The 26,914-nt window shown below is 36.5% G+C and overlaps 1 protein-coding gene across 3 annotated transcripts in view; it reads left to right on the top strand.

Annotated features, from left to right (window-relative positions):
- Positions 1-26,914, top strand: part of PDE5A (phosphodiesterase 5A) — a 194,408-nt gene that overhangs the window by 102,303 nt on the left and 65,191 nt on the right. For 2 of the 3 annotated variants that reach the window (XM_051966434.1, XM_051966436.1), the window contains exons 8-11: positions 2,625-2,736; positions 3,982-4,066; positions 16,611-16,786; positions 22,867-22,926. In XM_051966434.1, the coding sequence (XP_051822394.1) occupies positions 2,625-2,736; positions 3,982-4,066; positions 16,611-16,786; positions 22,867-22,926 (433 nt within the window). The remainder of the gene's footprint in view (positions 1-2,624; positions 2,737-3,981; positions 4,067-16,610; positions 16,787-22,866; positions 22,927-26,914) is intronic. The other variant, XM_051966435.1, reaches the window with a different exon arrangement.

Here is a 26,914-nt window from a genome sequence, read left to right on the forward strand (position 1 = left end):
CACACACACACACACACATACACACAAATACACAAACCTGTCCATCAAGATTTGGTGTGAAAAGGAATGGGAGGTAACTTGGTGCCTTTGGCAAAATGCCAGCATACTCTTTAGCATTATGAACACAGAATACCTGGCTTCAGATGCTATTTCTTCACTCACTTTCTGAATGCCCTTGGACAATCATTTAAACTCTATGGCTTCTGTTTCCTTACCTGTAAAATGCTGAAGCTTGATTAGGGTACCTGTAAGTTCCTTCCTGTTTAAATCTCTGATCTTGAACTAGCCCATAATTGTGACTGAAATTATTACCAGGATACATAGTGTTTTGCCAAATTCATAAGACATCTTTAAGAGTACAGTTATTCTGAGTATGTACACAGTGCATCAAGTCACTGATAACATGTCTTTTCTAGGGCTGAGACAATGGTTTAATTTTTTAAAAATACATTTTTACTAGTAACTTTTGTCTTCTCAATATACACCTCTCTCTGCCCTTTTTAAAGGAGTCATTCTTTATAACAGAGAATTTTTTAAAAGCCAGCAGAAAAAATACACCTCAACAAAAACACCTAATTGAACACATCTGACATTAGAGATAATTTTCTACATCTTCTGCAAAATGGCAAGAGAATTGAAGAGGGCAGGGCTTGCGTCTGTCTCTTCTTTGGGGCCAATTTTCTTCATTATAATTTCAGAGCATTTAGTTTGGGTTGTTTGGTGATGGTTATTATTTTTTAATGTTTTCACTTAACTTGTTGTCACTATGTATGTTATTTCTGTGGGTTTGTTTGTTGCACTTTAGATTAGTTCATATAAAACTTCCCATGCTTCCTCTTCATTATTTATTAGAGCCCCGTTGTAATCCATTATATTGTGTAACACAGTTTCTTTAGCCATTCCCCAATCCATGGTTATCTATATTTTTCTAGTTCTTTGCTACCACTAAAGTGCTGTTTGAAGTGGATTGGTATATATCAGTATATATCAGTCAACACATAATAATTAAGTGCCTACTGTGTGCAAGGGATACAAATACCAAAAAAATGAAACCATCTTCTCTCCCAAAGAACTTACATTCTAATGGCAAAAGAAAAGAAATAGATAGGAGGAGGAAGGGAGGGAGTGAGGAAGAGGGGGAAGGGAGGAAGGAAGAGAAAGAAGGAGGGAGGGAGGGAGGAAGGGAAGGAAAAAAGGAAGGAAGGAAGGAGCATATATCTAAATGCATGATAGTTTGGGAGGATGGGAATCAGGAAAGGATTTCTTCAGGAGCTGATACTTTACCGGTTCTTCAAGGAAGAGAGGAACTTTATGAGGCAAAGTTGAAGTGCATTCTAAGCATGTGGAAAGAGAGAGTGCATTCTAAGCTATGCAAAGGCATAGCATAGAAGATGAGTATCATGTATGAGGAATAGAGAGAAGACCAATCTGTCTGAGTCACAGAAACTAATAAGTGGGGGAATCGTGTGGTGAGATCTTCACTAAAAGAAGATTGTTGTGTGGTCTAGAGTGATAGATGAGGCAGGGAGACCAATTAGGAGGCTATTGTAATAATCTAGCAAAAAAAAAAAACAAAACAATGAGGGCCCAAACTAATATGATAGCTAAGTGAATGAAGAAAAGGGATAGGATGTAAGAGAGAGATTTATTGTAGAGATAGAAACAAGTGAATTTGGCAACTGCTAAAATATGTGGGGTGAGGGAGAGTGGAGTATTCATAGTAATAATGAAGTTAGGAACCTGGGAAATTGGGAGGATAAGTGGTGCTTTTGACAGAACTGAGGAAGTTTGGAAGAGGGGAGAGTTTGTGGGGAAAGATAATGAGGTCTGTTTTAGACAGAGTAAGTTTAAATACTTCAGGGAAATCCAGTTTGAAATGTCAAATAGGCAATTGGTGATACAGGAATAAAGTTCAAGGAAAAGACCAGGGTCTGGATTTTTAAATCTGAGTCATTTGCATAGAAATGATAGTTTAAAATTATATGAGCTGACAAAGTTACCAAGAGAGTACAGAAAGAGAAGAGGACCTAAAAGAACTCTGAGGAATACTGACAATTAAGGGGAATGATGGATGATGAGCCAGCAAAGGATGCTGCATGATAAGGAGCTGTCAGATAGGTCATAGGTAACCAGAAGAGATTGGTCTCAGGAAAACCCAGAGAAGAGAGAATATGCAGGAAGGTGTCAATAGCGTTAAATACATTGGAGATGTCAAAGAATCCCTGACCATCCTTAAATAAAAGATTCACTGAGTCAAATGACCCCTGACCTTCCTTGAAGAAGAGGCTCTCTAAGTCAGATGACCTAAACATTTAGGTAATTGGTGTTCTAGAATGGTTGGACCAATTTACAGCTTCACCTGCTGTGTTTTGATATGCCCATCTTTCTACAGCCCCTCCAGCATTGATTATTTCCATTCTTTTGTCATCTTGGTCCATTTACTAGATGAGAGGGGAGAGTCCAAGGTATTTTAATGTGTATTTCTATTATTGTTATTATTATTATTATTATTATTATTATTGTCTTAGTGCATTCTTTCAAATGGTTATAAGCCTTTGGCAGTGGTTTAAATTTGTCTCCAACATTTCATCATGGTAAAGAAAATTTTTTTTGTTGTTTCTTAGTAGGGATGGAGATATGAATAGAATCAACTACATGTATGCTCGCTATGTCAGAGACACCATGGAACCTCTTAATATCCCTGATGTCTATAAGGACAAGAGATTTCCCTGGACAGTAAGTAAATGGAATTTAGTCTTAAAGTAACATGAGAATGTTTCTTATACAGCCCATATTTCTTTTCTTATTGTTACAATGAACTGGCTGCCACAGAAAGATTTTAGCATGAGGTTTGTGATCAGTGAATTCCCTGAGCTAAGCAAGGAGGGTCATGCTTGTCTGCCTGGAATGTGTCAGCCAATTTTTAATTAAAATGAGGGAAAGATGAAAAAAACATACAGAAGAAGGAAGAAAATAAGCATTTATTAAACACCTACCATGTGCTTAGAAAAGCATTTTACAATTGACCATTTCAAGCTCTGTGACATAAGTGCTTATTATTATCCCTGTTTTACACTTGAGGTAAATGACCCAGAGAGAGGTAAAGTGACTTGTCCAGGATCATACAGCTAGTAATTGTCTCAAGCTGGATTTGAATTCACATTTTCCTGGCTGAAGGCCCAGTGCTCTATCTACTGCATCACCTTGCTGCCCCTATCCAGATTTCCACTCCAGGCCACAAACTGTGATTAATTCTTTAATATTCTTCTGCCCTTAACCCCACATGAACCCTTTTGCTTTTTGGTATATCTGTGCCATGTATTGATTAACTTTAAAGACTGAATTCATAACATATGTTATTAGACCTCATATCAAAAATACATCACAATAGAGCATGACATCTCCCATTATCCATCACCTAGGAGCCACAGATATTCTGTTCAAGAACAGAATTGGGCTGACTGCTTGCTGCTTAACAAGTCAGGGAAAACACAGTGGTCTGGGTCAGTTATGTCACTGTAAACCAGGTGAATAGTAAAGAAAACCGACCACCCCTGTAGTGTGGCCAGATAATGAAAATGCAGGCCCCCCTGGGATTCCTACTCTCTCTGACAGTTTTTCTTCCGTATTTGATGTTTCCAAGGAGTATGTATAAGGCTAAGCCAGTATTAAATAGTGCACATGGGTGGATGCTATTAATAATCCATTATTCAGAACTTGTTCAACATGCAAAAATGAAATGGACTAGCAGGTGTCATTCTGCTATAAAAACTCAGTGTGATAGGATTTCTCAGTGCATATTCATCAATGGGCCATTCAGTCATTTGTACGTTTTCTGTGTCTTAATGGGATCCTGAGGTGATAAAAGTGGAAAATGTCAGGGGACATAAATACTTTTACAGACACTAATTATTGACTTGATTTCTCTGGTCTGTTACCATCTTGTCTGTGTCTGTGTGTGTATGTGTGTTTTTTCAATAGAATGAAAACACAGGAAACTTACACCAGCCCATTAGAAGTTTGCTTTGCACACCTATAAAAAATGGAAAGAAGAACAAAGTGATAGGTAATGCCTTTTGTACTCACCCCCTGTTCCTTCTCTTACAGCATAAATCTTGATCTGATCTGTGTCAGAGTCTACTGACTTCCCTCTTCATCATGCCATGTAGGTGGCCCTGGCAGACCCTCCAGAGCCAGACTCATGACCACTATCTGGGTGTCTAGTCTGAGAACAAGCTCAGCTAACTTCAGAAATATTCTTCACCATGTTGGTGTCCCAGCAATGAATTTTTCAGCCATGTCAACTCAGGATTGGCTCATAGAAGGGAGAAGCAGTCCCATCTCCAAAACCTCATGCGATTCTTGAAGTAGTGAGGTTTTAGTACCAGGAAAAACTTCTTTCCTTCATCTTAGTGCAGCCCACCCTATGCTTGTATCTGTTGTCTGTCGTATTACAAGCAGGATTAGTGGATAGAATGTGGGACTTACAGTCCCCAAATCTAGGTTCAGATATTTGCTCTCATGAATGAATAAATGGATAAATGAATGAGCATTTAAGTACTTATTATATATATTTTTTAAAAAAGATAATTTTTGCCCTCAAGAAGTTTGCATTCTAATAGAGAAAGAAAAGGGACTTCTAGTTGGGGTGGGGGAAGAGTGTGTGTATGCGTGTGTGTGTGCGCACACATGAGCACATGTTTATATATATGCTAGTGTGGTGTGACTGGAAATAGCTGGAAAGTCATGTAGTGACCTGGTTCTTTTAACGTAACTTTCATTTCTACGTTTATCCCTACCCATTGGGCCATCCCAAAATAAGAAAAGGGAAAAAAAAGAATTTAGCAAAAGTAACTGATCCAGTACTGTCATTATATCCATTCTTCCACACCCATAGTCTGCCAGCCTCCATAGAAAGGGTAGGGAGATGGATTCTCTTTGACTCTTCTTAGGGGTCACACTTGAGTCAGTAAGTCTTAGAGTCTTCTGAGAAATGTTGAAATAGTACTACCTGTACTCTGACCCTCCTCTTCTACTCATCATAGAACTCTGACTCTTCCCATCTCTCTCCCAGAATTGCTGAATTCTTCCCCACCCCCCTTCTTATTTTTGCATATATGTGATGATTTGCTTGGTAGGGGTAAATGCAGAAATGAAAGTTTTATATAAAAATATATTTAAATGTATTAAAATTTAAAAGACATCTATTAAGATATAGATGGGTTGTAGATTAATTCTATTATGATAGACTAAGGGGCAGACTAAGCATCACAGAGAGAGAAAGAGATACAGAGAGAAGAAATTTCATGACAGTACTAGGACACTTCTTTTTTCTGTTTCATAGAAATTTTGTTAATATCTCCCCTGTAAGTTCTACTGATTTCTCTGAATACTTGCCCTCTGGAACCAAACAGGGGAGTACTGCCTAGAACTCATTTCTATGATGAATGTAATCATTTAAACAAGTAGAGAAACTGATTCTAATATTAGTTAAAAACATTGAAAAATCTCAAAAACTCTTTGTGCCTCAGTTCCTTCTTTTATAAAATGAATAGGATTAGATGATCCTTGCAATTCCAAACCAGTGATATTTCTGCACTGGAAGGATGTGATATGTCTTACAGAGTCTTTTTCCTTGCTATATAGCTTCTTAAACTGTGGTTCGTGACCCCATGGGAAATCTTATAATTGAATGTGGAGGTCACGAAATTATGATTTATTATCAGTAAGTGCTAGATTTGTATGCCTATTTTATATGCTTATTTACTCCTGTAAAAATTTCTTGAGCAAAATTACAGGGTCATAAGAGAAAAAAGTTTTTAAGAAATCCTAACATAGGGAACTCTCCTGTATGAAGAAATACCCTTTATGAACACTGGTAGAATCTTCTCTTTAAGCCTTTAAAAACAAAAACAAAAAACAAAGAGACTCAAAGCCAGTGAAATAGAGAACATTTTTTAAAGACTGAGTTAGAGAGTATATTAGCTTCATGACACAGTCTTTATGTGGAGAGAAAGAGATAGGGGATCTAGAATTTTCTTCATTGGGGGAAAAAATAACTTCCATTCTAAGGACAGTCCCTTGCCTCTGCAGGTTAGTACTGACTGCCACTTCTAATGTTAGAGATAGCTGGAACATCTGGAGGTCAAGTGACTTACCTAGGCTCAAATCTTCATGGTTCCAAAACCAATGCTCTATCTGAATTAAATTATCGAAAATTTGTAATATTCTTTAAAAAAAAGAATGCAATATAAAAAATATCCCTTGAATATAGATTTTGTTGTGTATTAGTTTCAGTCATGTCTGATTCTTTGTAACCTTATTTGAGATTTTCTTTGCTAAGTGCTGATTATCCTAACAATCTGAGAGATCGGTATTATTATTCCCATTTTACAGATGAGAAAACTGAATCTCACATGGGTTAAGTGATTTGCCCTCAGTCATATAACTTGTCAGGAAGACAAGGAAGGTTGAGAAGCCCTCACACCAGCTGTGTGACCCTGGACAAGTCATTCAACCCTGTTTGCCTCAGTTTCCTCATCTGTAAAATGAGCTGGAGAAGAAGATAACAGGGTCACACAGCTAGTAAGTGTCTGAAGCCAGGTTTGAACTCCTGAAAAGAAGTCTTCCTGACTCCAGGCCCGATGCTCTATCCATTGCAGTACCACTGAGCTGCCCTGAATATAGACTATTACTTCTAATTTTCTGATTGGCAGTCTTCCAAAAGAAAGCTTGGAGTTATTTTTAAAGGCATTCATTCCATATGAATACTGTGTTAATTTTACTTAGGGGAAACTCTTGTGTGAAAGAATATAGTCCCAGAGAGGGAAGCCACTGCAAATTAGTGAATAAATAATATCTGCCTCAGAAATTGTCTTAATACCAATTTTTCTCAGTAAACTCAAGTTCCCAAGGATCCAATCCATTCCTCCTGGTAAATGCATAAGAAAGAAAAACTAATTAGGAAGATTTAAGAAGCCCTCAGGAAAAGAACATGGAGTCTGCAGCCATCAACTAGGATAAAAATCCCAACTCCTCCTACTTTTTTTGTGATCCTGAGAAAGTCAGTTAACTTCCTTCAATCTGAGGTTTACAAAATGTACTTATATTACATACATTATTTTATTAGTAGCTCTGTGAGGTGGGTAATGTTTATAGCTCCATATTACAAATGAGGAAACTAAGGTCACAAAAGGTTGAGTGATTTGTTCGGGGATCCCACAGCTAAGTATCTGAGGCTGGATTTGAACTCATCTCTTCCTAACTTTAGGTCCAGTTATCTGTCTGCTGTATCACCAAGCTGAGGTAAAACTTTTAGAGCTTTTGAAGCCTAATCTTACATTTATTAAATTAATGTTTAATATGTACTCCAGGTCATGTAAAAATTTCTTAAGCAAAATTACAGGGTCATAAGAGAAAAAAGTTAGTATTTCTCTTGTTAGCAAAGTTAGTGTTTATTAGCTGTTTGGAAAGTATTCAATATCTTATGTCATTTCATTCAAGCAGGAGTTAATTAACATTACATTTTGAGTGGTGGAGAAAATATATACAATGCCTCATTTTGTCTAGTCACTTTTTAAGAGTAATTGGGATTTGGGGACAAACTGTGGAAAAGAAGCAGAAAGCTTCTATCTATTTGTGACTCAGCCAAATGACTAAAATGACCAGAGAAGCTACTCCTGGAAATCATCTAGGTCTTTAACAAATAAGTTAAGCTTTACCGTATGTAACACTGAAAGAATGAGATCTTTTTCTGTATTTAAAAAAGGAATCTTCCTCCTCAGAATACCACCTATAGTTCACATATGTGATTTAAAATAAACAAACAAACAAAACGTTTCTGAAGTGGTCTTTTGGGGCTATGATATAAGAAGCAGTGTGGTCTGATGGGGAAAAAAAAAACAGTTTGGTGAGCTAAAAACCTGAAATTGAATCTGGATTCTACCAGTTACTAGTCTTGTGATCTTTGAGGCTTCAGTTTCCTTATTTGTAAAATGAGGATCTTAGACCAAAGAAACTTTCCTTTTTTCTTTTTTAACCAGATAAAAAAGGCCATTCTTTGCTTCATTTCTTATCTAGCCTTAATCACTGAATGGGTGTTGCCTTAGACAAACTGAGACCTGGAAAAGACATTATTTTAGAAAGGCCAAGGTCTCCCACTTTATCTGGGGATCACCAGTCATTTTTATCTCTATCTCACCACTGGACCCAGGTGACTGGAAGAGAGAGTGAGCCCTCCCTTGCTTATATATGTCATGGATTACCTCCCTCCTGTCATGGTCTCTTTGAAAACAAAGGGCAAACAACAAAAAGATGAAGCTATTAGACCAGATGATCCCTAATGTCTTTTCCAGTTTTAAATTTATGATACTGTAAGTGTTAATCCATTTAACCAGGAATTCAAACTCCCTGGTAAACATACTTGTAGATCTACAACTCTTTCATAGCATGTCATTTTTATGTGACCTAATAATAAACAGTTACTCCCCCCTATTGTTTTATGCACTTATGTAATAGTCCACAGAACATTAAATTTAATTTTTATGAAAGCTTTTGATTTTCAAAACATATGCATGGATAATTTTCAACATTTACTCTTGCAAAACCTTATGTTCCAAATTTTTTCCCTCCTTTTTCCCCACTTCCTCCCTTAGCTGGCAAATAATACAATATATGTTAAACATGTTTAATTCTTCTATACATATTGTCACAAATATCATGTTGCACAAGAAAAAATAAGATCAAAAAGGAAATAAATGAGAAAGAAAACAAAATTCAAGCAAATAGCCACAAAAGAGTGAAAATCCTGTGTTATGCTCCACACTCAGCAGAACATTAAATTTAAAGAATAATTGCTGTGTCAAGATAATTGCTATCTGATCACCATTTGAAAAGACAAGAAAAAGAGAAATAATTATTTAATAATAGATCACCTTTATGTGGGCAACTAGGTAAAGTGCTGGGCCTGTAGTCAGGAAGACATGTTCCTGAGTTCAGATACTTACAAGCTGTGTGACCCTCGACAAGTCACTTAACCCTGTTTGCTTTAGTTTCCCTATCTGTAAATTGAGCTTGAGATAGAAAAGTATCTTTGCCAAAAAAAATCCCAAATGAAGTAACAATGAGACATGACTGAAAATAACTGAACAATAACTTTTACATAGGGTTTAAAACTTTTGTTCTACATATAACATTTCATTTGCTCTTCCTAACCACCCTGTTGTTAAGAATCTTTAAGTATTATGGCAGCATTTCTGCAGATATTGAAGTTCAGCTTAAGTCCCTTATTTCCACATAATAAATGTAAGATAAAGGAGTGAAACAAATGTGTGTTCTTAATTCTACATGCAACACTTTTCCCATTACTTGTTGGTATCTCTTGCATGTGCCAGGTGGACTTTAGCATATAATTCTAACATGGAGTTTCCGTGGAATTGATGGCAGAAAAATTGAGTGGCAGGGCTTTTCTGTACTTTTCTTCTCCCTTTCTCATATTCTTTTCATCATTAACAGATATAACAATAACAATGACAATAATAATCTGGCATTTATATAGAATTTAAAGATTAACAGCGCTTCATAAATATTATCTTATTTTATCCTCATAATAACCCTGGGAACTAGATTGCTATTATTTTCCCCATTTTACAGTTGAGTAAACTGAGGCAAACAGAGGTTAAAGAGGTTAATTGGATCTCACAGTTAATAAGTCTCTGAGGCTAGGTTTCAACAAGAATTTTCTGATTGAGTCTTTCACTCTATGGAATAATGGTGAAAGTACCCATTAGGATAGCTGGTTCATACCCCAAGTGCCTGTTCATTAATGCTTCATCTGAGTGAAATTATAAAGGACCTTCTCCTTGTATCAATCAACCCAGAAGCATTTACTAGGGGCCTACTATGTGCACCATGCCAGATGCTAAGATGCTGAGTGATGCAGTATTCTCACCCATTACCATGAAATCTCCATCCAATTTCACATTCACTTCCTCTGTTTGTCTCATCTTTGCTTTTCCTGCCTTCTTCCATTCTTTGCTCTATTTCCTACATGCTAGTTTCCTTATGCTGTGGTTACAAAATATGAAGATGAGAGAAAATGGTTTCTAGCTCACTTCTATATAAACCCTAAGCCACATTTTCTAATCCTCATTCTTTCTTCTCCCTGATATTCCTAGTCCCCAAATCTAGCTAATACCTGAGGGTGTAGAACTTTTAATCATCTATGCCTCTAGATTCATTGTGAAGGAAAATTCCAGTTTGCAGATGAATGTTGTACCTGTACTTTTAGCAGCTTAGCTAAACTGAGGAGTGGGTCAGAGTCAATAGAGATGACATTTAAAGCTGGGATATGAAGCAGGAGATCATGTTGCCCAATGCCTTATGCAGTAAGTCTCTGAGGCCCAGAGAAGGGAGATGACTTGTCTAACACACAACAGTTAGATCCAGATATTAATTAAAGTCCTCTGACCTCGAATCTCATGCTCTTTTACGTGACTCTTTGATGCCCATTTCAAAACAGAGCACAATAAGCTTATAACAGAGCTGCCCTTCTTCAATTCCATTTTAGAACTATGTTCTGGTCCCTTTGTTTTCCCATTACACTTCAGGAATGTTTGAATTCCACTTTACCTATTATTAGCTCATACAAATATTAATTGTCTTCTTCTGATAATTTGGTTCAGTCATGTCTAACTCTTCATGGCTCCGTGGAACATGGTAACTTTAGCTATTGCTAATTAGATGTCTATTCCATACAATGTCATACTAGTGTCCCGGGCATGGGTGAGTACAAGGACACTGAGCATTAGAATATCAGGTGGAAAGGATCTAAGAGGCTGCATCCACTCAATAGCTCATGTTAGTCACCATTATAACATGCCCAACAAAAGAGATGATTCAGCCTCAGCTTTGCAACCTCCAACAATGGAGAATCCATTGACTTTTAGGGAAATCCAACCACTCAAGGACAGCTCTGTTAGTTTGGAAAGTTTTTAAAGAATAATTTCTACCCATTGCTTCTGGTTCTGCCCTCAATAAACAGTCAGAACCAGGTTAATCCCTCTTCCACATAAAAATATTCTTCAAGTACTTGAAAACATTCCTTTTTTTCAACTGATTCTCTTATGGGACCATTTTGTGGGACCAATTTAGGACCATTCACCATCCTTATTTATCTTCCTCCTACCAACTCTGTCTAGCTTCACAATATTAGGAAATTTTTCCTTATTGATAATAAATTTTGTCTTTCTCTGAGCTGACACCTTCTCTTAATTCCCATTGCTTCTGGTTTGATACGGTTTGACCTAAGAAATAATGAATTTTTTTTTTGTTTCCAGTGTTTCTTAAAAAGTACCATGTCTCTTCTTGGGAAACCAAAGGTTCAATTCTTTAAAAAAAAAAAACTGTCCTATAATTTCCTTTTTGCTCTGGTCAGATTCACATTATATTTATTTCCTGTAATAGGCTAGTGTGCATGAATACCCAGTGGATTGATTTCTTCTATAAAATTATGAAACAGAAGGAACTGACCTCATTCCAATTAAAGGTGAACAAATGCCAAATGATGTCACAAAATTCTGGAGCTGGGGTGACCCAAGGCAATTGAATTTTTTAAACAACAAATAGTTGTTATTATTGTTGTTTTAAAATGGAAATTCTGCAGAACTGAATCCCTTTGGCTCTGGAAAATCTTTTTTGCCACCCATCTGACCTTGAGTCATCATACTCATCAAAGCAGGCTCCAGTCTTACAATGAACTGAAAAAGATCTCTTAGACAGAAAGAGCAGAAATGTTGTGTCTTGATAGAGATTTTGAAGCTCAGGATTTCTCTGACTGTTTGGGCCAGAAAACTGAAGATTCTTGGTTTTTTCAGTTCCTCTTAAGATGATGTTGAGCATAAGCAAACTTTATTAAAGAGACTTTATGCAGAGGACTGGCACTTCTCTGGAGGGTGATAGGAAGCATTTGAGCCACTGTATTGTCCCTGGGAAAGAAGGATGGATAGCCTAATTTTACTTTTACTGATAAGTTAGTGAATGCTGAATTTCTTAAATCCTGTTATGTCCTGTGTGATGACACTGAACTGTTGAATTTTAAAGGTAGAAAGATGCTAAGAAATTTTTTTAATCCAACCTACTCATTTCACATATGAGGAACCTTGAAGGCTGTCCACAAGGATTAAATAATTTAATTTTAAAAACTGATTTTTTTTTCAAAATGACAGGGATTCAGGTTATTATTTTTTTCAGTCATGTCTGACTGTTCATGACCCTATTTGGGATTTCCTTGGCAAGCATGTTGGAATACCATTTCCTTCTTTGGCTTATTTTATAGATGATGAAATGGAGGCAAACAGCAGTAAGTCACTTGATCAGGGTCACAAATTAGTCTTAGGCCAGATTTGTACTTGAGAAGATAAATATTCCTGACTCCCAGCCTGATACTCTAACTATTGTGACACTTAGCTATCCAACGGGTTTAGTAAGTTAGTGTTCTATCTTGTACAACATTCTTACTCCTGTGATTAGAGAGTTATTTAATTAGGCCCAACCACAATGACTCAGTTTTGACTCCTCTTTTTTAAAAAATAAAATAAAGGTTTATTCATAGCTCTTTTGTTCATCACCCATATTTCCTAATATATCCATCTTCTTTCACCATCTTCCAGAGAATCATCCCTTATAATAAAAAAAAATAATTTAAGTGAAGAGAAGGACCCAGAAATTCAGCAGAATTAGTATATTGAAAAATTATAGCATATACAATGTTCCACATTTCCATCTCTACAAAGAAACTGACGATTGAGTGGAGAAGACAAAGGATATCCAAGCTTCTTACCACTGTGATTTTGTAGTTTTCAGTGTCAGTGGCTTTATTGTTGTTTTTTTCCATTAACTCTCATCTAGTCATTGTATAAGGTAGTTTTCCTGGTTCTTCTTATTTCATTTAGCATTAGCTCTTACAGTGTTTCTCTATAATTGCTATATTTATCATTTTGACAGCATAGTAATATACCATTGCATTTATGTATTTATTTATAACATTCTTCTATCAATGAGTATCTATTTGGCTTCTAGTTCATCGCTTTGAGACAAGTGCTGCTATGATTATTGTTTTGGTGAAGAGGAAGCCTTTATTTTTAACTTTTTCTGTGCTGTGGTAAGAGTCTAGCAATCAAATCTCTGGCTCAAAGAGTAGTGATATTTTCCAGAATGGTTGGACTAATTCACAGTTCATCAACAGTGCATTACTGTGCCTGCCTTTTTCCAGCCTCTCCAACAACTATTTCAGTTTTTGTTATCTTTGCCAACTTGTAGGGTGTCAGCTGAAACCTCAGGCTTATGTTGATTTTCATTTCTCTTATTGATTTAGAGTGTTCTTTCATATAGCTCTAATAGTTTAAAATTGGCCTGCAAAATATTCATCTTCACTTTTCTTGACCTCTCTTCCATCACCTGGAAGATAAGGTCTTGCTACATGTGTTCTAGTTGTCTTCTAGCTCTTAGACTTAGGATATGTGGCTTTATGCAGAGCATCTAAAGCAACTTTCTTCTTTTTTGGTGAGATAGCAGTGTGCCATATATAGAACATAGGAAGAAGGATAAAATTTCTAACCATTGTCTTACTATTTAGGCTTTGTAGAAAATGGTGGTTATACATTGGAACAGCTTAGCCTGGATTTAAGAAGGCCTGAGTTCAAATATGGCCTCAAATGTTTCCTTGTTATCTTAAGCAAGTCCTCTTTGCCTCAGTTTCCCCTTAAATCAGGATTATAACTGGATCTATCTCCCAAGGTGGTTGTGAGGATCAAATGGGATGATATTTGTTTGTTGATTTATTTTTAAAGAACAGTTAGCATGGTGCCTGGCAAAGAAGTACTATGTAAATTCTTATTTTCTCCCTCCTTTCTTCCCTCCTTTTTAATTTCCCTTTCCCCTGCTAACAACAAGCTCTTGCTTTTTTACTGGTCAAACACTGAATGGTTTTCACTGAGCTTAATCAATAGTTTTCAGGTTTGGCATCCTAAATTTCAAGACAGTTATAATGAAAGAGGATATTAATGGAATATTACTGCATTGGATTCTGTTTCAATGTATTCCACTGTAATTGGTTTCCTTTAATATTCTATGTATTTTATTGTATTTATCTAAGAAATTTGCATATGTTGATAAGGGGTCCATATGTTTGTTTGATACAAAAAGAAAAAGAAGGAAGGAAGGAAGGAAGAAAGGGAGACGGGAGAGAAGAGAGAGGGAAAGGAGGAGGGAGGGAGAAAGGGAGGGAGAAAGGAAATTGGTCAGAAGAGTGGAATGGGCAATAAAGTGGGGCAGGGGCATGGAATTCAAGTAAAAGCTGGATGACTGTTTATTGGGATTGAAGTAGAAGACATGTGTATTCAGGGACAGAGCTAGCCTTAATGACTTCTGAAGTACCCTCTTGCTCTGATCTTCTGGATTCATGGGAAAAACATGGGAGACAGGATAATGCTTAATAGTTATTTTAAAGATGCTGACAGAGGCCCTGAAGAGTCTTTGTATCCTTTTTTAATAGATAAGATAATTTAGACCATTCTCTCCCAAGATGCTCTGCATGATCCTGGACTATTGTACAGCCTCTAATCCCTGGGAAATGAATATTTTTTTTTCCTCTTTGTAGTGAGCTGTTTGCCTTATGGCCTTCTAAAGCTGTCAGACTTAGCTGCTACTTAAACTTTCTTTAGTATTTGTTGTTGTTCAGTCATATCTAACTCTTCCATGATTTTCTTGGCAAAGATACTGCAGTGATTTGCCATGTCCTTTTTCAGCTCATTTTACAGTTGAGGAAACTGAGATAAACAAGATTAAGTGATTTGCCCAGGGTCACACAGCTAGGAAGTGTCTGAGGCCAGATTTGAACTTGGGAAGGCGAATCTTCCTGACTCCAGGATAGGTACTCTATCCGCTGTGCCCCCTAACTGTCCTACCTTAAGTGTTACATATTGGCAACAATAAAAATTGTGTGTACTTGGTATGTTTCTGTGGAACTCTTAGGTCTAACTTTGAACTGTAGGGTTATGAAGAACGCCATACTGGTCTATCATAGTTGTGATTTTCTGTTTGACATAAGCTCTAAGTAGTCAAGGGCAAGCTTCATGTTCCTCTCTTCTGACATGCTTCAGAATTCTTCTCTTGGAAAATAGACAAATTTTAATTAGTCTTGAAAGAACAGATTATCTTTAGGGACTTTAGTGGTCCAGAATTTATTTCTATATCAAGAAGAAAGGCATACTTTAAGATTTTCTATAGAATCAGACTGCAATTTAGGACCAGGTGGAAGCTGTTATATTCTAAATTTTAGTCTCTGATTTGTTTATTTTTATACAAGTATACCCCAATAACAATTGCTTGTTGAGAGACTTTGAATCTTTGTAGAGAAAAAATGTAGGACTTCATGATAACAACAATAGTTAACAGTCTGTTTTAGAGCATCAAGGGTTTGCTTAGTCTGTGTTTGAACTCCCCAGGTGAAAACTACCTCCATTTTTCAAAGAGAGAGGAAAGGGATCCATATGTAGAAAAATATTTATAGCGGCTCCTTTTGTGGTGGCAAAGAATTGGAAGCCAAAGGGTGCCCATAAATTGTGGAATGGCTGAACTGGGGAATGGTTTATGAATGTAAAGGAATGCCATTGTACTATAAGCAATGATGAAAGAGATAGTTTCAAAGAAACCTGGGAAGATTTGTATGAGCTGATGCAGAGAGAAATGAATAGAGCTAGGAGAATAATTTGTACAGTAGCATCAGTATTATAAAGACAGCCAACTTTAAAAACTTATGAATTCTGTTCAATATAACGACCAAACACAATTTTAAAAGTCTCATAATGAAACATGCTATTCACTGCTAGATAGAGAGATAAGCAACATATTTAACATATATAGGACTGCTTGCCATCTTGGGGGGGGGGTGGAGAGAGGGAGGGGAAAAATCGAAACATAAACAAGTGCAAGGGATAATGTTGTAAAAAATTACCCTGGCATGGATTCTGTCAATACAAAGTTATTATTAAATAAAATTAAATTAAAATTTTAAAAAGAGAGAGATAAAAGACTACATTTTGAGGCAAATTTTTTCCTCTTTTATCTTCTTCCCTTTTCTTCTTATTTCCTTCCTTTTTCTCTTCCTCTCTCTTCTTTTTTTCTATCTCCTTTTCTCCCTCCTTAGTTCCCTCCCTTCCCCCCATAATAATTTTTTTACTTTAATATATGTAATTGTGTGTATTTGTAATTGGTTTTGTTTTATTTGCCTTCTCAATAGTAAATGGAAGGGAGATGGCAGGGAAATAATTCAGAACCAAAAATCAAATAAAACTGAATTCATAAAAATCTACCTCCACCTGCTCAGATTTCAGCCCACCTATAGCTCTTCATCTTCAAGAACTTCCTAAAGCTCAGAAAGATAAATATATATCGTATGCTCATAGCAATGCAGCTAGTTAGTGACAGAGGCAGGGTCTGAGCCTTCATCTTCCTGATACCCAACCTAATATTCCCCCCACTGCTCATTGTTGCTATTATTAATCAACTTAATATTAACAGTGACATTCACCCAACTTCTCTAACTTTTATAGGGGTTTGCCAGCTTGTTAATAAGATGGAAGAGAATTCCAGCAAATTCAAACCTTTCAACAGAAATGACGAGCAGTTTCTGGAAGCTTTTGTCATCTTTTGTGGATTAGGAATCCAGAATACCCAGATGTATGAAGCAGTAGAGAGAGCCATGGCTAAGCAGATGGTGACTTTGGAGGTGAGCTTGCAAATGGTGGGACTCACTCATCTCATCTCTAGATTGCCTGGTTGGGCTTTCTCAGAGTTCCACTCCTAGGACTTACAAGGGAATATTTGAAGAGCTATTGATTTTTTCTGCAAGGGGTCCTCCTTACATATGAACTCCTATCTATGCAGATAGTGGACCATCTATTACTGAATGGATAAGACCTAGGAAATTCACTGCTCACTGAGACGGGCAAAATTTAAATGACTTGGTCAAGGTCTAGCCTTTAGCCATTAAAACTTCCATATCAATAATACTAACACATTAATAATAGAATTTTTGGGTGACCTCAGTCTGTCTTTGTAGTGGATATACCAGAAAAGTCAGCCCCAGTTGGTCCTTGAGGAGCTGGAATGGGATTTAAAGAATATTTGGTTCTGATTCCTTATTTACAGAAGAGGAAACTGAGGTCCAGGAAATGAAGTGGTTTGCCAAGGCCACTGGAAGAATAAGAAACAGAGCTAGGTTATCAGGGCTTCTAGTTATAAATCTAGTCCTCTTTCCACTGTGACACACTGCCTTTTCAGAAGACACAGATAGACTCAGTGCTGTCCCTCTAGGATGCCATCTCTAGGATGCTGGAGCTTTGTCATAGCCACTCTTTCATTTGAGTTCCAAACCAATCTCATGAGGTGGGCAGGATTCTTAATTTATTATTTTTGATTTACAGATTATTTTACAGCTATGTTTACAGATTATTTTATAGATTAGAAAAATTGAGATTCTTAAAGGAAGAAGGTCTTGATTTGGAGGATGTGGGATTTGAATCCAAGTCCTTTGGCTCCAGACTTTCTGTGCTCCTCTCTGTTTTTCTTATTTCATAAGACATGAAAAATGAGTTGTCATAGATATTAGAATAGCAGAATGAAAAAAAAGACTTGTTAATTTTTTAAAATCTTGATGAAGGTTTTCTTTTTCTTAGCCGATAATGTCCCTTGATGCATTCCTGAACAAGCAGGCCAGCATGCTCTGTTATGTAGATAAATGAATGTCCAAATTTACAACAATATGAGGATAGTTATTTTTCAGTCATTTTGGACTTTTTGTGACTCCATTTAGAGTTTTCTTGGCAAAAAATATCAGAATGGGTTTGTCATTTCTTTTTCCAGCTTGCTTAATAAATGAGGAAACTGAGGCAAATAGGGTTAAGTGACTTGCCCAAGGTCACTCAGCCAGTACGTGCCTGAGACCAGATTTGAACTCATGAAGATGAGTCTTCCTGGTGCCAATTCAGACACTTTGTCTGCTGTGCCATTTGACTATCCCCATTTATTCTATATAGACTGTTCAATTGCCCTTCATCTTGTAGGCCATGTCCTGAATATATTATCTGAAAGTGATTCTTCTCTTTTTAAAATGAGTCTTAATTAAAAATCTAATGTAATGGAGAGGTTAATTGATATAGTTTTTTTTTTAAGTTTTCAGTTTTTCATATGTCTATTATCATATCTGTGGAATGGATATGAACCTAAAGATTCAACTACCACTTACCTGGATGAGGAGCAAGCTGAACACTGGGGCTGAGTTGTTCTCACAAGATGAAAAGATGCAGGGAATATTGCTTAATTGTGGTGTCAATTTTATTTTACTACCCCTTGAAATGAAAGTCTTCCCAGAGGCACTCATGTTGTAATAGAATATTAAGTCCAGACCCAAGAGAAATAAACAGTTTGTTGGGGAAATAGATCATTGAGGACAGTTGTTTCTAAAATAGGATAGTGCTGACATTGAAAACCTTTTGTCCTTCCTCATTTTGTCAATGGAAACCAGCCAAGACTCAAAATTTCTCTAGTTGGCATTGAGAACTTTAATCCTATAAATATGATTTTAATTGTATTTTAGGGATTAAGACAAAAGCTTTGATTTCATTAGAAAGGAGATTCTATGGTGAAGAAAGTTCATTTTCCCAAGCAGGTTGCACTTTCTGTTCAGTTCTTGAGAGTTATCTAAAGCCCTGAGCCCTGAGACCTCAAGTGATTTCCTTAGGATCACATGACCAGTAAAAGTCAGAGGTGTGACTTGAACACAGACCTCCCTCCTGACCACAAGACCATCTTTCTACCATTGCTGCTTCCCGATTTCATTCATATTTTTATTATTTGCTCCATAGATGACCCTTTGAAGTACAAAATCTTTAGCTCTAGAAAGGAGCATTCAAACAATTAATTAGGAGAAGTACAGAGTCTAGAATAACAAAGAGTGAGTGTCCTGCTCCTGCTTTGAACATTACTAGACTTTGTTCTGACTACCACATTCTGTGAAATTACATGAACAAGCATGTATTAAATATCTCCTCTGGGCCAAGCACTCTTTCAAGTTCTAGGAATACAAAGAAAGACAAACACAGCCCATATTCTTAAGGAACTCACACTGAAAATGATTATTTACAAAGAAGATATACCAGAAGTAATCTGAGAAGGAAGACACTGATCATAAAAGGAAGGCCAGGAAAAGCCTCTTACAAAAGGTGGGATTTAGCTGAGACTTGAAGGAACCTAGGAAAACTAGGAGGGAAAAGAGAAGTAGGAGAAACTTCCAGGAAGGGTGGTGGGGAGCCTCTGAAAATGCTTGGAATTAGGAAATGGAATGTCTTGTGTGATAAATAAATCACAAGAGTGTGTGAAGTAGAACAAGGTACAAGAAATCTGAAAAGGTAGGAGACAGCTAACTTATGAAGGGATTTTAACATCAAACAAACAGAGAATAATCAATTTGGTTCTGGAGATAATAGAAAGCCACTGCAGTTTACTGAATGGGAGGGAGCCAGGATATAGAGAGCATAAGAAAGGAAAGTTAGATGAAATCTTAAGAAAGCAAGCTTAACTTTGGAATAGGAATTTCAAAGAACACAGTAGAAGGAGAGGTAGCACAGAATCTGACATTGGGGGTGGGGCAGTCATTGGGATTGTAAGAGTTATAGGACCAGGAACAGGGATGTGCAGTAATAGATGGGGGCTCAGAATCACTGGGGTGAGGAAAGTATAATGGGGTGGGAGTACCTTAATGACTGAGGAATGAGTTTGGACAGAATGTTTTCCCCAGGGGCCAGGCAGTGAAGTGTGAAGGAGGCTGGCCAATGAGTTGGTAGTGGAGAGTGAACATTTAACAATAAAGGTTCCAGGTCAGGACTCATCAGTCATTGAGTTGGTCTCATTGTAGAGTTATCACCAAGGAGGGTAGATGGCCAAGTCTGGAGGCAGTTAGAAGAGCTGTAACTCATTAGAGTGTGCCCAGAAAAAGACCACCATGATAATGAGGGGACTAGATACTAGGTTATAAAAGAAATTGGCCAGCAGGTTTCACTATGAATCCTTTGGAATCATGGTTTGAATGATCTGCATTCTTAAGTCTTTCAAAGTTGTTTGTCTTTCAATTTCTTCACTTTAGAAGTCACATGATAAAGTAGACAATGAGCTAGATGTGAAGACCTGGGTTCAAATTCTACTTTTGATATGTCCTAGCTATGGGATCCTGGTCAAGTCACTTACTCTCATTGGTGTCAGTTGCCTCATTTGTAAAATGAAAACAATTAATACGAGTAAAGTTACTCTTTCATTGGGATGCTGTAAGGCTCAAAGGAGATGCTGTGGATAAGGTATTCTGAAATCCCCAAGGAGCTTGCTGTTATCATTATTGTTTGCAGATTAGGCAGGGGTAAAGGGTCTAACTTATTCAACAGACAATTATTGAGTATTTACTCTGGGTGATCCAATAGCTAGAGACAAAGCAGGGAACTCAGCCCACATGTATTTAGTCTAGTAGGAATGTGAGTACAAACCTATGTAATTAGAAAACACTAAACCACAGTAGGAGTAGCTCAGTGAATAGAACACTAGGCTTAGAATTAGAAATATTCATCTTCATAAGTTCAAATTCTCTCTCAGACACTTCTTAGTTGTGATCCTGGGCAAGTCACTTAACCCTGTTTGCCTCAGTTTCCTCATCTCTCAAAATGAGCTGGAGAAGGAAATGGCAAACCTTTCCAGTATCTTTGCCAAGAAAACTGTGCCATCCTAGGCAAGTCACTTCACCCTGTTTGCTTCATTTCCTCATCTCTAAAAATGAGCTGTAGAGGGGAATGGCAAATCACTCCAATAGCTTTGCCAAGAAAACCCCAAATGAGGACATGAAAAGTCAGCCGTGACTGAAATTATGCAACAGCAACAAAGCACAGTATTCAGTGATTAGTACTATTATGAAGTGGGGAACAATATGCTTTGTGAGTGTCAAGGACATTACTTATGAACTGAAGGGAGGGTCTGAGAGGATTCGTGGAGAAGGCAGCATTTGAGCCAGATTTTAATGAATGTAGAAGACTCTGATCAGACCCAGCCAGTGTAAGAATTCACATTCTCTAGTTTGTTACTGAATACGCTCATTATTAATCCACACTTTGATTCGAAATTAACTGCAAGGCAACTCCTTTTCTTTGTGAACTTGCCCAGCATATTTTTATTTGTTAGTAGTATTATTACATTGCAACTGTTCTTTATAGTCCTCTTTATATCGGAATGAGAAGCAGTTGGCACATAATGGATCCACATAGTAGAGCCAGGAACACCCAGGTTCAGTTCCCCCTCAGCCTGGTTCTTTGCCTTTAAATAAGTCACACACCTCAATGTTCTGGCCTGTTCGCCAAGATTTAAAATTGCAGAATTGGTGTCACCCTGCCTTTTCCTTTGCACAGGAAGTTTTCTCATCCAGAAGTTCCCTATATCAATGAAATCCCAGCTCTAGCCAGCTTGAGAGACCCATATGTCATACCCATATTACAATGAAATACTTCCACTTTGATCAATAGGAAATTAAAGTCCCTGCTATGGCCTGTGGGAGAAAAAATAAGATTACCTAGAATTTATATCTATTATATTTGGGGCAGCTAGATGGTACAGTGGATGGAGCACCAGGCCTGGAGTCAGGAGGACCCAAATTCAAATCTGATTTCAGATACTTAAGAGCAAATTATTTAATCTCTATTGGTCTCAGTTTCTTCATATGTAAAATGGGGGTAATAACAGCACCTACCTCCCATCATTGTGAAGATCAAATGCTGAGCACAGTGCCTGATACATGTTAAGTACCATAAAAATGTTGGCTACTATCACATACCCCCTTAAGGGTTACAGCGCCCTTTACAAATATTATCATTTTATCTTCATGACAACTTTGGGAGGTAGATATTACTATTATGTCTATTTTGTAGATGAGGAAATTGAAGCAGTGACTTACCCAGAGTCACGCAGTTTATCTGATGTTCTACCTGATTCCAAGTGCAATGCTCTATCCACTGCACCTTCTAGCCACCTGTGATACAGGCTATCATTTAGCCTGAGAAGCACCAGCGTGAGTCATAACTTTGAGGAGTCTCTGAATTTATGTCTCAGTAAGTTTTGAGTTTCCACAGACGGCCTTTTAGCAGTTGAAAGGTTCATAGGATGTCAGAGGCTTTCTGGTCTGATCCTTTCATTTTACAGATGAAGAAACGAGACATAGGGCAATAAAGGAGCAGAACAGAAGAACCAGACATGTATAAAAATAGCTCTTGTCTAATCAAAAAATAAAGCTAATAATTTTCCCCTTTTCTGTTTTTCTCATAATTTACAGCTAAAAATGATTAAAAGATAGATATGTGCGTGTTTAGATTTTGTATTAGAAAAAATGAACCAAAAAAAAAATCACTGGCCAAATTTCAACCAATAGATACTTTCTTCTTGTCTTATGTCTAAACACTGTAGCTCTTATGTCAACAATATCAAAATTAGAAACTTGAGGGAGAGTTTTCTTTAAACATGAAAGGAACAAACTTTTCCATTTCTGGGGAAAAAAAAAGAAATTTAATGCCTGGGATTCTTTTTTCTTACCTGAAAAAGCCAACTAAACTTATATGCACATTGAAAAGTCCCTGAAACTGTCTAATTAACTGTCCAGTGACATTTTGATGGGATTCAAATTTAGAAGTGGAATTTATAATCTATAAATACATATGCATCTCACTTATGTAGTATCTTTTTTTTTTTTTGCTTTTTTTTTTTTTTTTTGTTTACACTGTATAGGTTCTATCATATCATGCTTCTGCAGCAGAAGAGGAAACCAGAGAGCTTCAGTCATTAACAGTAAGTTAATTTTGTAAAAAGCTGAAATTCATATTTTCAATTTATACATTAATACACTTTTCTAAATATGTGGGCTCAAAAGTAATATGCACTACCTTACTATAAAACTATAGCAAGTTTAGAAAATATTTAAGTAGTGGGCTAATAAGGAAAGTTAATCAGAGGAACAATGATTGTATTACATTTGTTTAAGTTGTGTCCAACTCTTTATGACCCCATTTGTGGTTTTCTTGGCAAAGATGCTGGAGTACTTTGCCATTTCCTTCTCCAATTCATTTTGTAGGAGAGGCAAGTAAGGCTAACAGAATTAAATGTTCAGGGTCACCACAGCCAGTAAGTGAATGAGATCAGATTTGAACACAGGAAGATGAGTCTTCCTGAGTTCAGGCTTGTCACTCTAGCCATTCTCTAGCCACCTAAGCACACATAGAGAAAATAGAAGGTATCCTCAAAAAGGAAGACATTAGCAGGCTGGGAAAGGCCTTCTACAAAAGATGGGATTAGCATTCTGTCTTGAAGAAAGCCAAGCAAAAGAAGGGCCAGAGAGGAGGTGAAAGAGCATTCCAGGTTTGGGAGAGAGCCCATACAAATGCACAGGGACTGGATGATGAGTTGTTCTATGCATGAGGAACAGCAAGCAAGCCATTATAGCTGGAATGTAAAATTAAGGGGAGTGAAACATAAGAGAACTGTACAGATAGGAAGCACATGGAATATGAAGAGCCTTAAATGCCAAACAGAATATATCTATTTTTATCTTTAGGATAATAAGGAGTTATTGGAGCTTACTGAGTAAGAAAAGGATGTGGTTGTCAGATCTGTGTTTTAGAAAACTGGCTTTGTGAACTGAGTGAAATATGAATATGATTTGGAGTAAGAACAGAAGGAGAGACAGACAGAAGGAAACAGAAACAGAGATAAAGACAGAAAGACAGAGGAACAGAATAGGGACAGAGACAGACTGACTTGAGGCAAAGTTAGACCAATTAAAAATCAGAGTATCTAAGTTTTGAATCTTGCTTTTCCTATTTATCACTTGTGTAAGTCACTTCAACTCACCAGGTCTTACTTCTGCTATTAGATAAGAAAGGAAGAGAATAAAAGAGAGCCCAGTTCCCATTTATCATGTCAAAAATAGCAATAAATAGGACACTGGAAAATGACAATCCAGAAAATCTTCATGGAAAACAAAAATTTCCTCTTGGTAAAAAAAAAATGACTTTAAAAATGGAGAGACAAAACCAAAAAGCCCTAGTGTGATTAATTATTATAAAGGGTGAAAACTGAAGAGGAGATAAAAAAGAATATAAGAAAATAATATTATCAAGGACTCCAGAAAGGAAAATACATTTACTACATTTCAACACTAGCAACAAGCTCATTAAAAGAATTAAAGGAGCTCTTGAATCTATGGAGATGAAAATTGTAAGGGAAGAACACAAAAGGACAACCAGGAGACTCAGCAGCTTGAATTGTTTGTTAGCAGATCGTGATAAAATAGTTGTGTCTCTGAGGAATAGAATTGTGTTCATGGAAGATAAATAGGCAGGTGGCAATGGAACCAATAAGTTCACATTTTAAAATCAACACAACTGTAAGGTTCGATGAATGTAATAGAAGTAAAGAAAATACATAGAAAATCTGAAGATTATTTTGCTCTAGAAAATTTTAAAGGAAAAATGTTTTTGTTTCCCAAAATCATGTATGAAGATTCTCTAAAGTATCCATAACAAATCCATGCAATTCATAAGCTGCTAAAAGAGATGAATATCAAGTTTAACTCACACAGTTGTTCTGTTATTAGACTCCAAAATGTCATCAACAGAGAGAGGATATTGCAAGAAGCCAGGAAGAAAAATGTGATATATTTTATTTAAAAAACAAAATAAAAATCAACAACCAGAAATCTATCATGATTTTTCATCTAAGAAAAAAAATAGAAGAGTCTATAATATTATATACTAAGGAATCTAGGGAAACCAATTTCAGAATTACCCATCCAGTAAAAGTAAGTATATTTTTTCAGGAGAAATAATTTTATTTAACTGAAGAACTCTAGGAATTCCTACAAGAAATAAGACTGGCACTAAGCTATTATAGACTAATCATTCACAAAGCAAAAGCTTAACACAAGGAAAAAACAATTTCAAAATAATGATTGTAGTGTCAGTTTTAGTGGTAACTATTCCAAGTATAGCTGTGAATGTATTGTGGTCATAACTAAATTCCCACACTTCAGCTTGTTTGATTCCTTGCCTTAATTTTTACTCTGAGGTTTTAAGATAGTTCAAGAGATAGAGCCTGATATTTCCTCCTAAATTAGTGGAAAGGCACAATCTTTCCCACCCCAGTTTGAAAAATAAAAGGGAAAACTTCTTTTCATTTTCTCTCTTTCTCAAAATCCCTTGTCTAATAAGTTTAAACATCAATATTAATAATATTTAATTTAATTATATAATAATGTTCAATATTTCCATAAAGAACAGTCACTTCCAATCAACAACTGTTGACTTCTCTTCAACTCTGTAAACAACAGTGCTACTTTTGTACACTCACAGTATGTCAGTTAGAATCTCACAAAGAATTATCTGTAGGAAATCTTCACATCATTAAGGTTAAATTCAGTTGTCAGAAAACATTTTTTAAATCCTCCTCAAAAATAAATGAACTTTCAGTCTGAAGAAAGTTTTGTTAGTCCTTAATCTCTATACCTTAGTCTTTTTCAAACCACAGAAGTAAACTTTCCAGAAGACAATAAAATTGTTTCTTTCTCAAGATTCTGTTCCTTCTTAAAGATGCAGTAACAGTATCCATAGTTTATAGGAGGAGCCAAAATCTTGAATTAAAAATAGTGAACACAGAGAAAATTGTTTCTTTGTGTCACATTTTTCAGAATTGATGTGGAAAAATTGCCGCCAGTTGTACAACATAAAAGATTAGAGTTTCCTAGAAGGAGAAACAATGAAATGAACCTTGAGGAGAAAAAGAACATAGGATCATCATAGATGAAGAACAAGCAAAAGAGAAAGGAAGGTTTGAGCAGTGGAGTGTGTATTCTCAAAATGCTATTCCTGTCTGGGACTTTGAACATTTCATAGCGTGAAAAGTAGTAAATTGAGAAATTGTGTTTAATGTTGGTAGGGAATATACACATTGTTTCTGATGCCCCATCAACAAGGTAGTGGTCTCCTCTGGTCTCTGTTGATCTCTATTAGAACTTCAATAGAGAAGTTTTAGAGTTTTAGAGATTTATCAGAATTCTCCCAGTTTCCATCTCCCAGTACTTCGTTGTACCAGTGCATCTCCTCTGAGTTAACAGGATAATTATTTTGATTATCTGGGGATGCTTTTTAAGACATCATAGGTAAAGGAATGATCCTGGATGAGTCATTTGTCTTACGTTACAATTTTACTGTCTCAATTACATATAAAATCACAACATCACAAAATCGACTGAATGGCTACATTCGAAATGGCAACAAATCAAATTATTCTATCTGGGATTAATTTTTGAAGTTTGGATTTAAACATTAGTGTTTCCTACTTCATTCTTACAGGGGGCAGAAATTAGTGTCTTCTAAGACACTAGAAGAATTTAGAATGTTTTCTAAAATTCAAGTGCCTCTTGGTGGTTTGGAAGTATTTTAAAAGGTGTCCCCAAAGATAAGTTTAAGTAAATCTTCCCATTCTGAAAAGGCTATACCTTTGGGCCTGATGATGGTCTTTGTATTTGACCCAAAGACCAACTTGGTTTGTTTGAAGGGGCTCATTCTGAGAAGTAGCCACCTAGTAATGATTTTTCCCCCTGTATATCAGTGATGGTCTCTTAAAGCATGATGGCATTCAGATCTGCCTTGGTAAATCCCTGATCTCCCTGTAAGCACCCCAGTTGTCTTGCTGTTTGCTAGACCTAAGTGAGACAAAAGGGGTTTGTTAATCTCTCTTGTTTCAAGAGAAGGGTTGTCAAGGGATGATAACTGTCCATGAT

Source organism: Antechinus flavipes, chromosome 6 (assembly GCF_016432865.1).
Source record: "Antechinus flavipes isolate AdamAnt ecotype Samford, QLD, Australia chromosome 6, AdamAnt_v2, whole genome shotgun sequence".
NCBI classification, from domain to species: domain Eukaryota; kingdom Metazoa; phylum Chordata; class Mammalia; order Dasyuromorphia; family Dasyuridae; genus Antechinus; species Antechinus flavipes.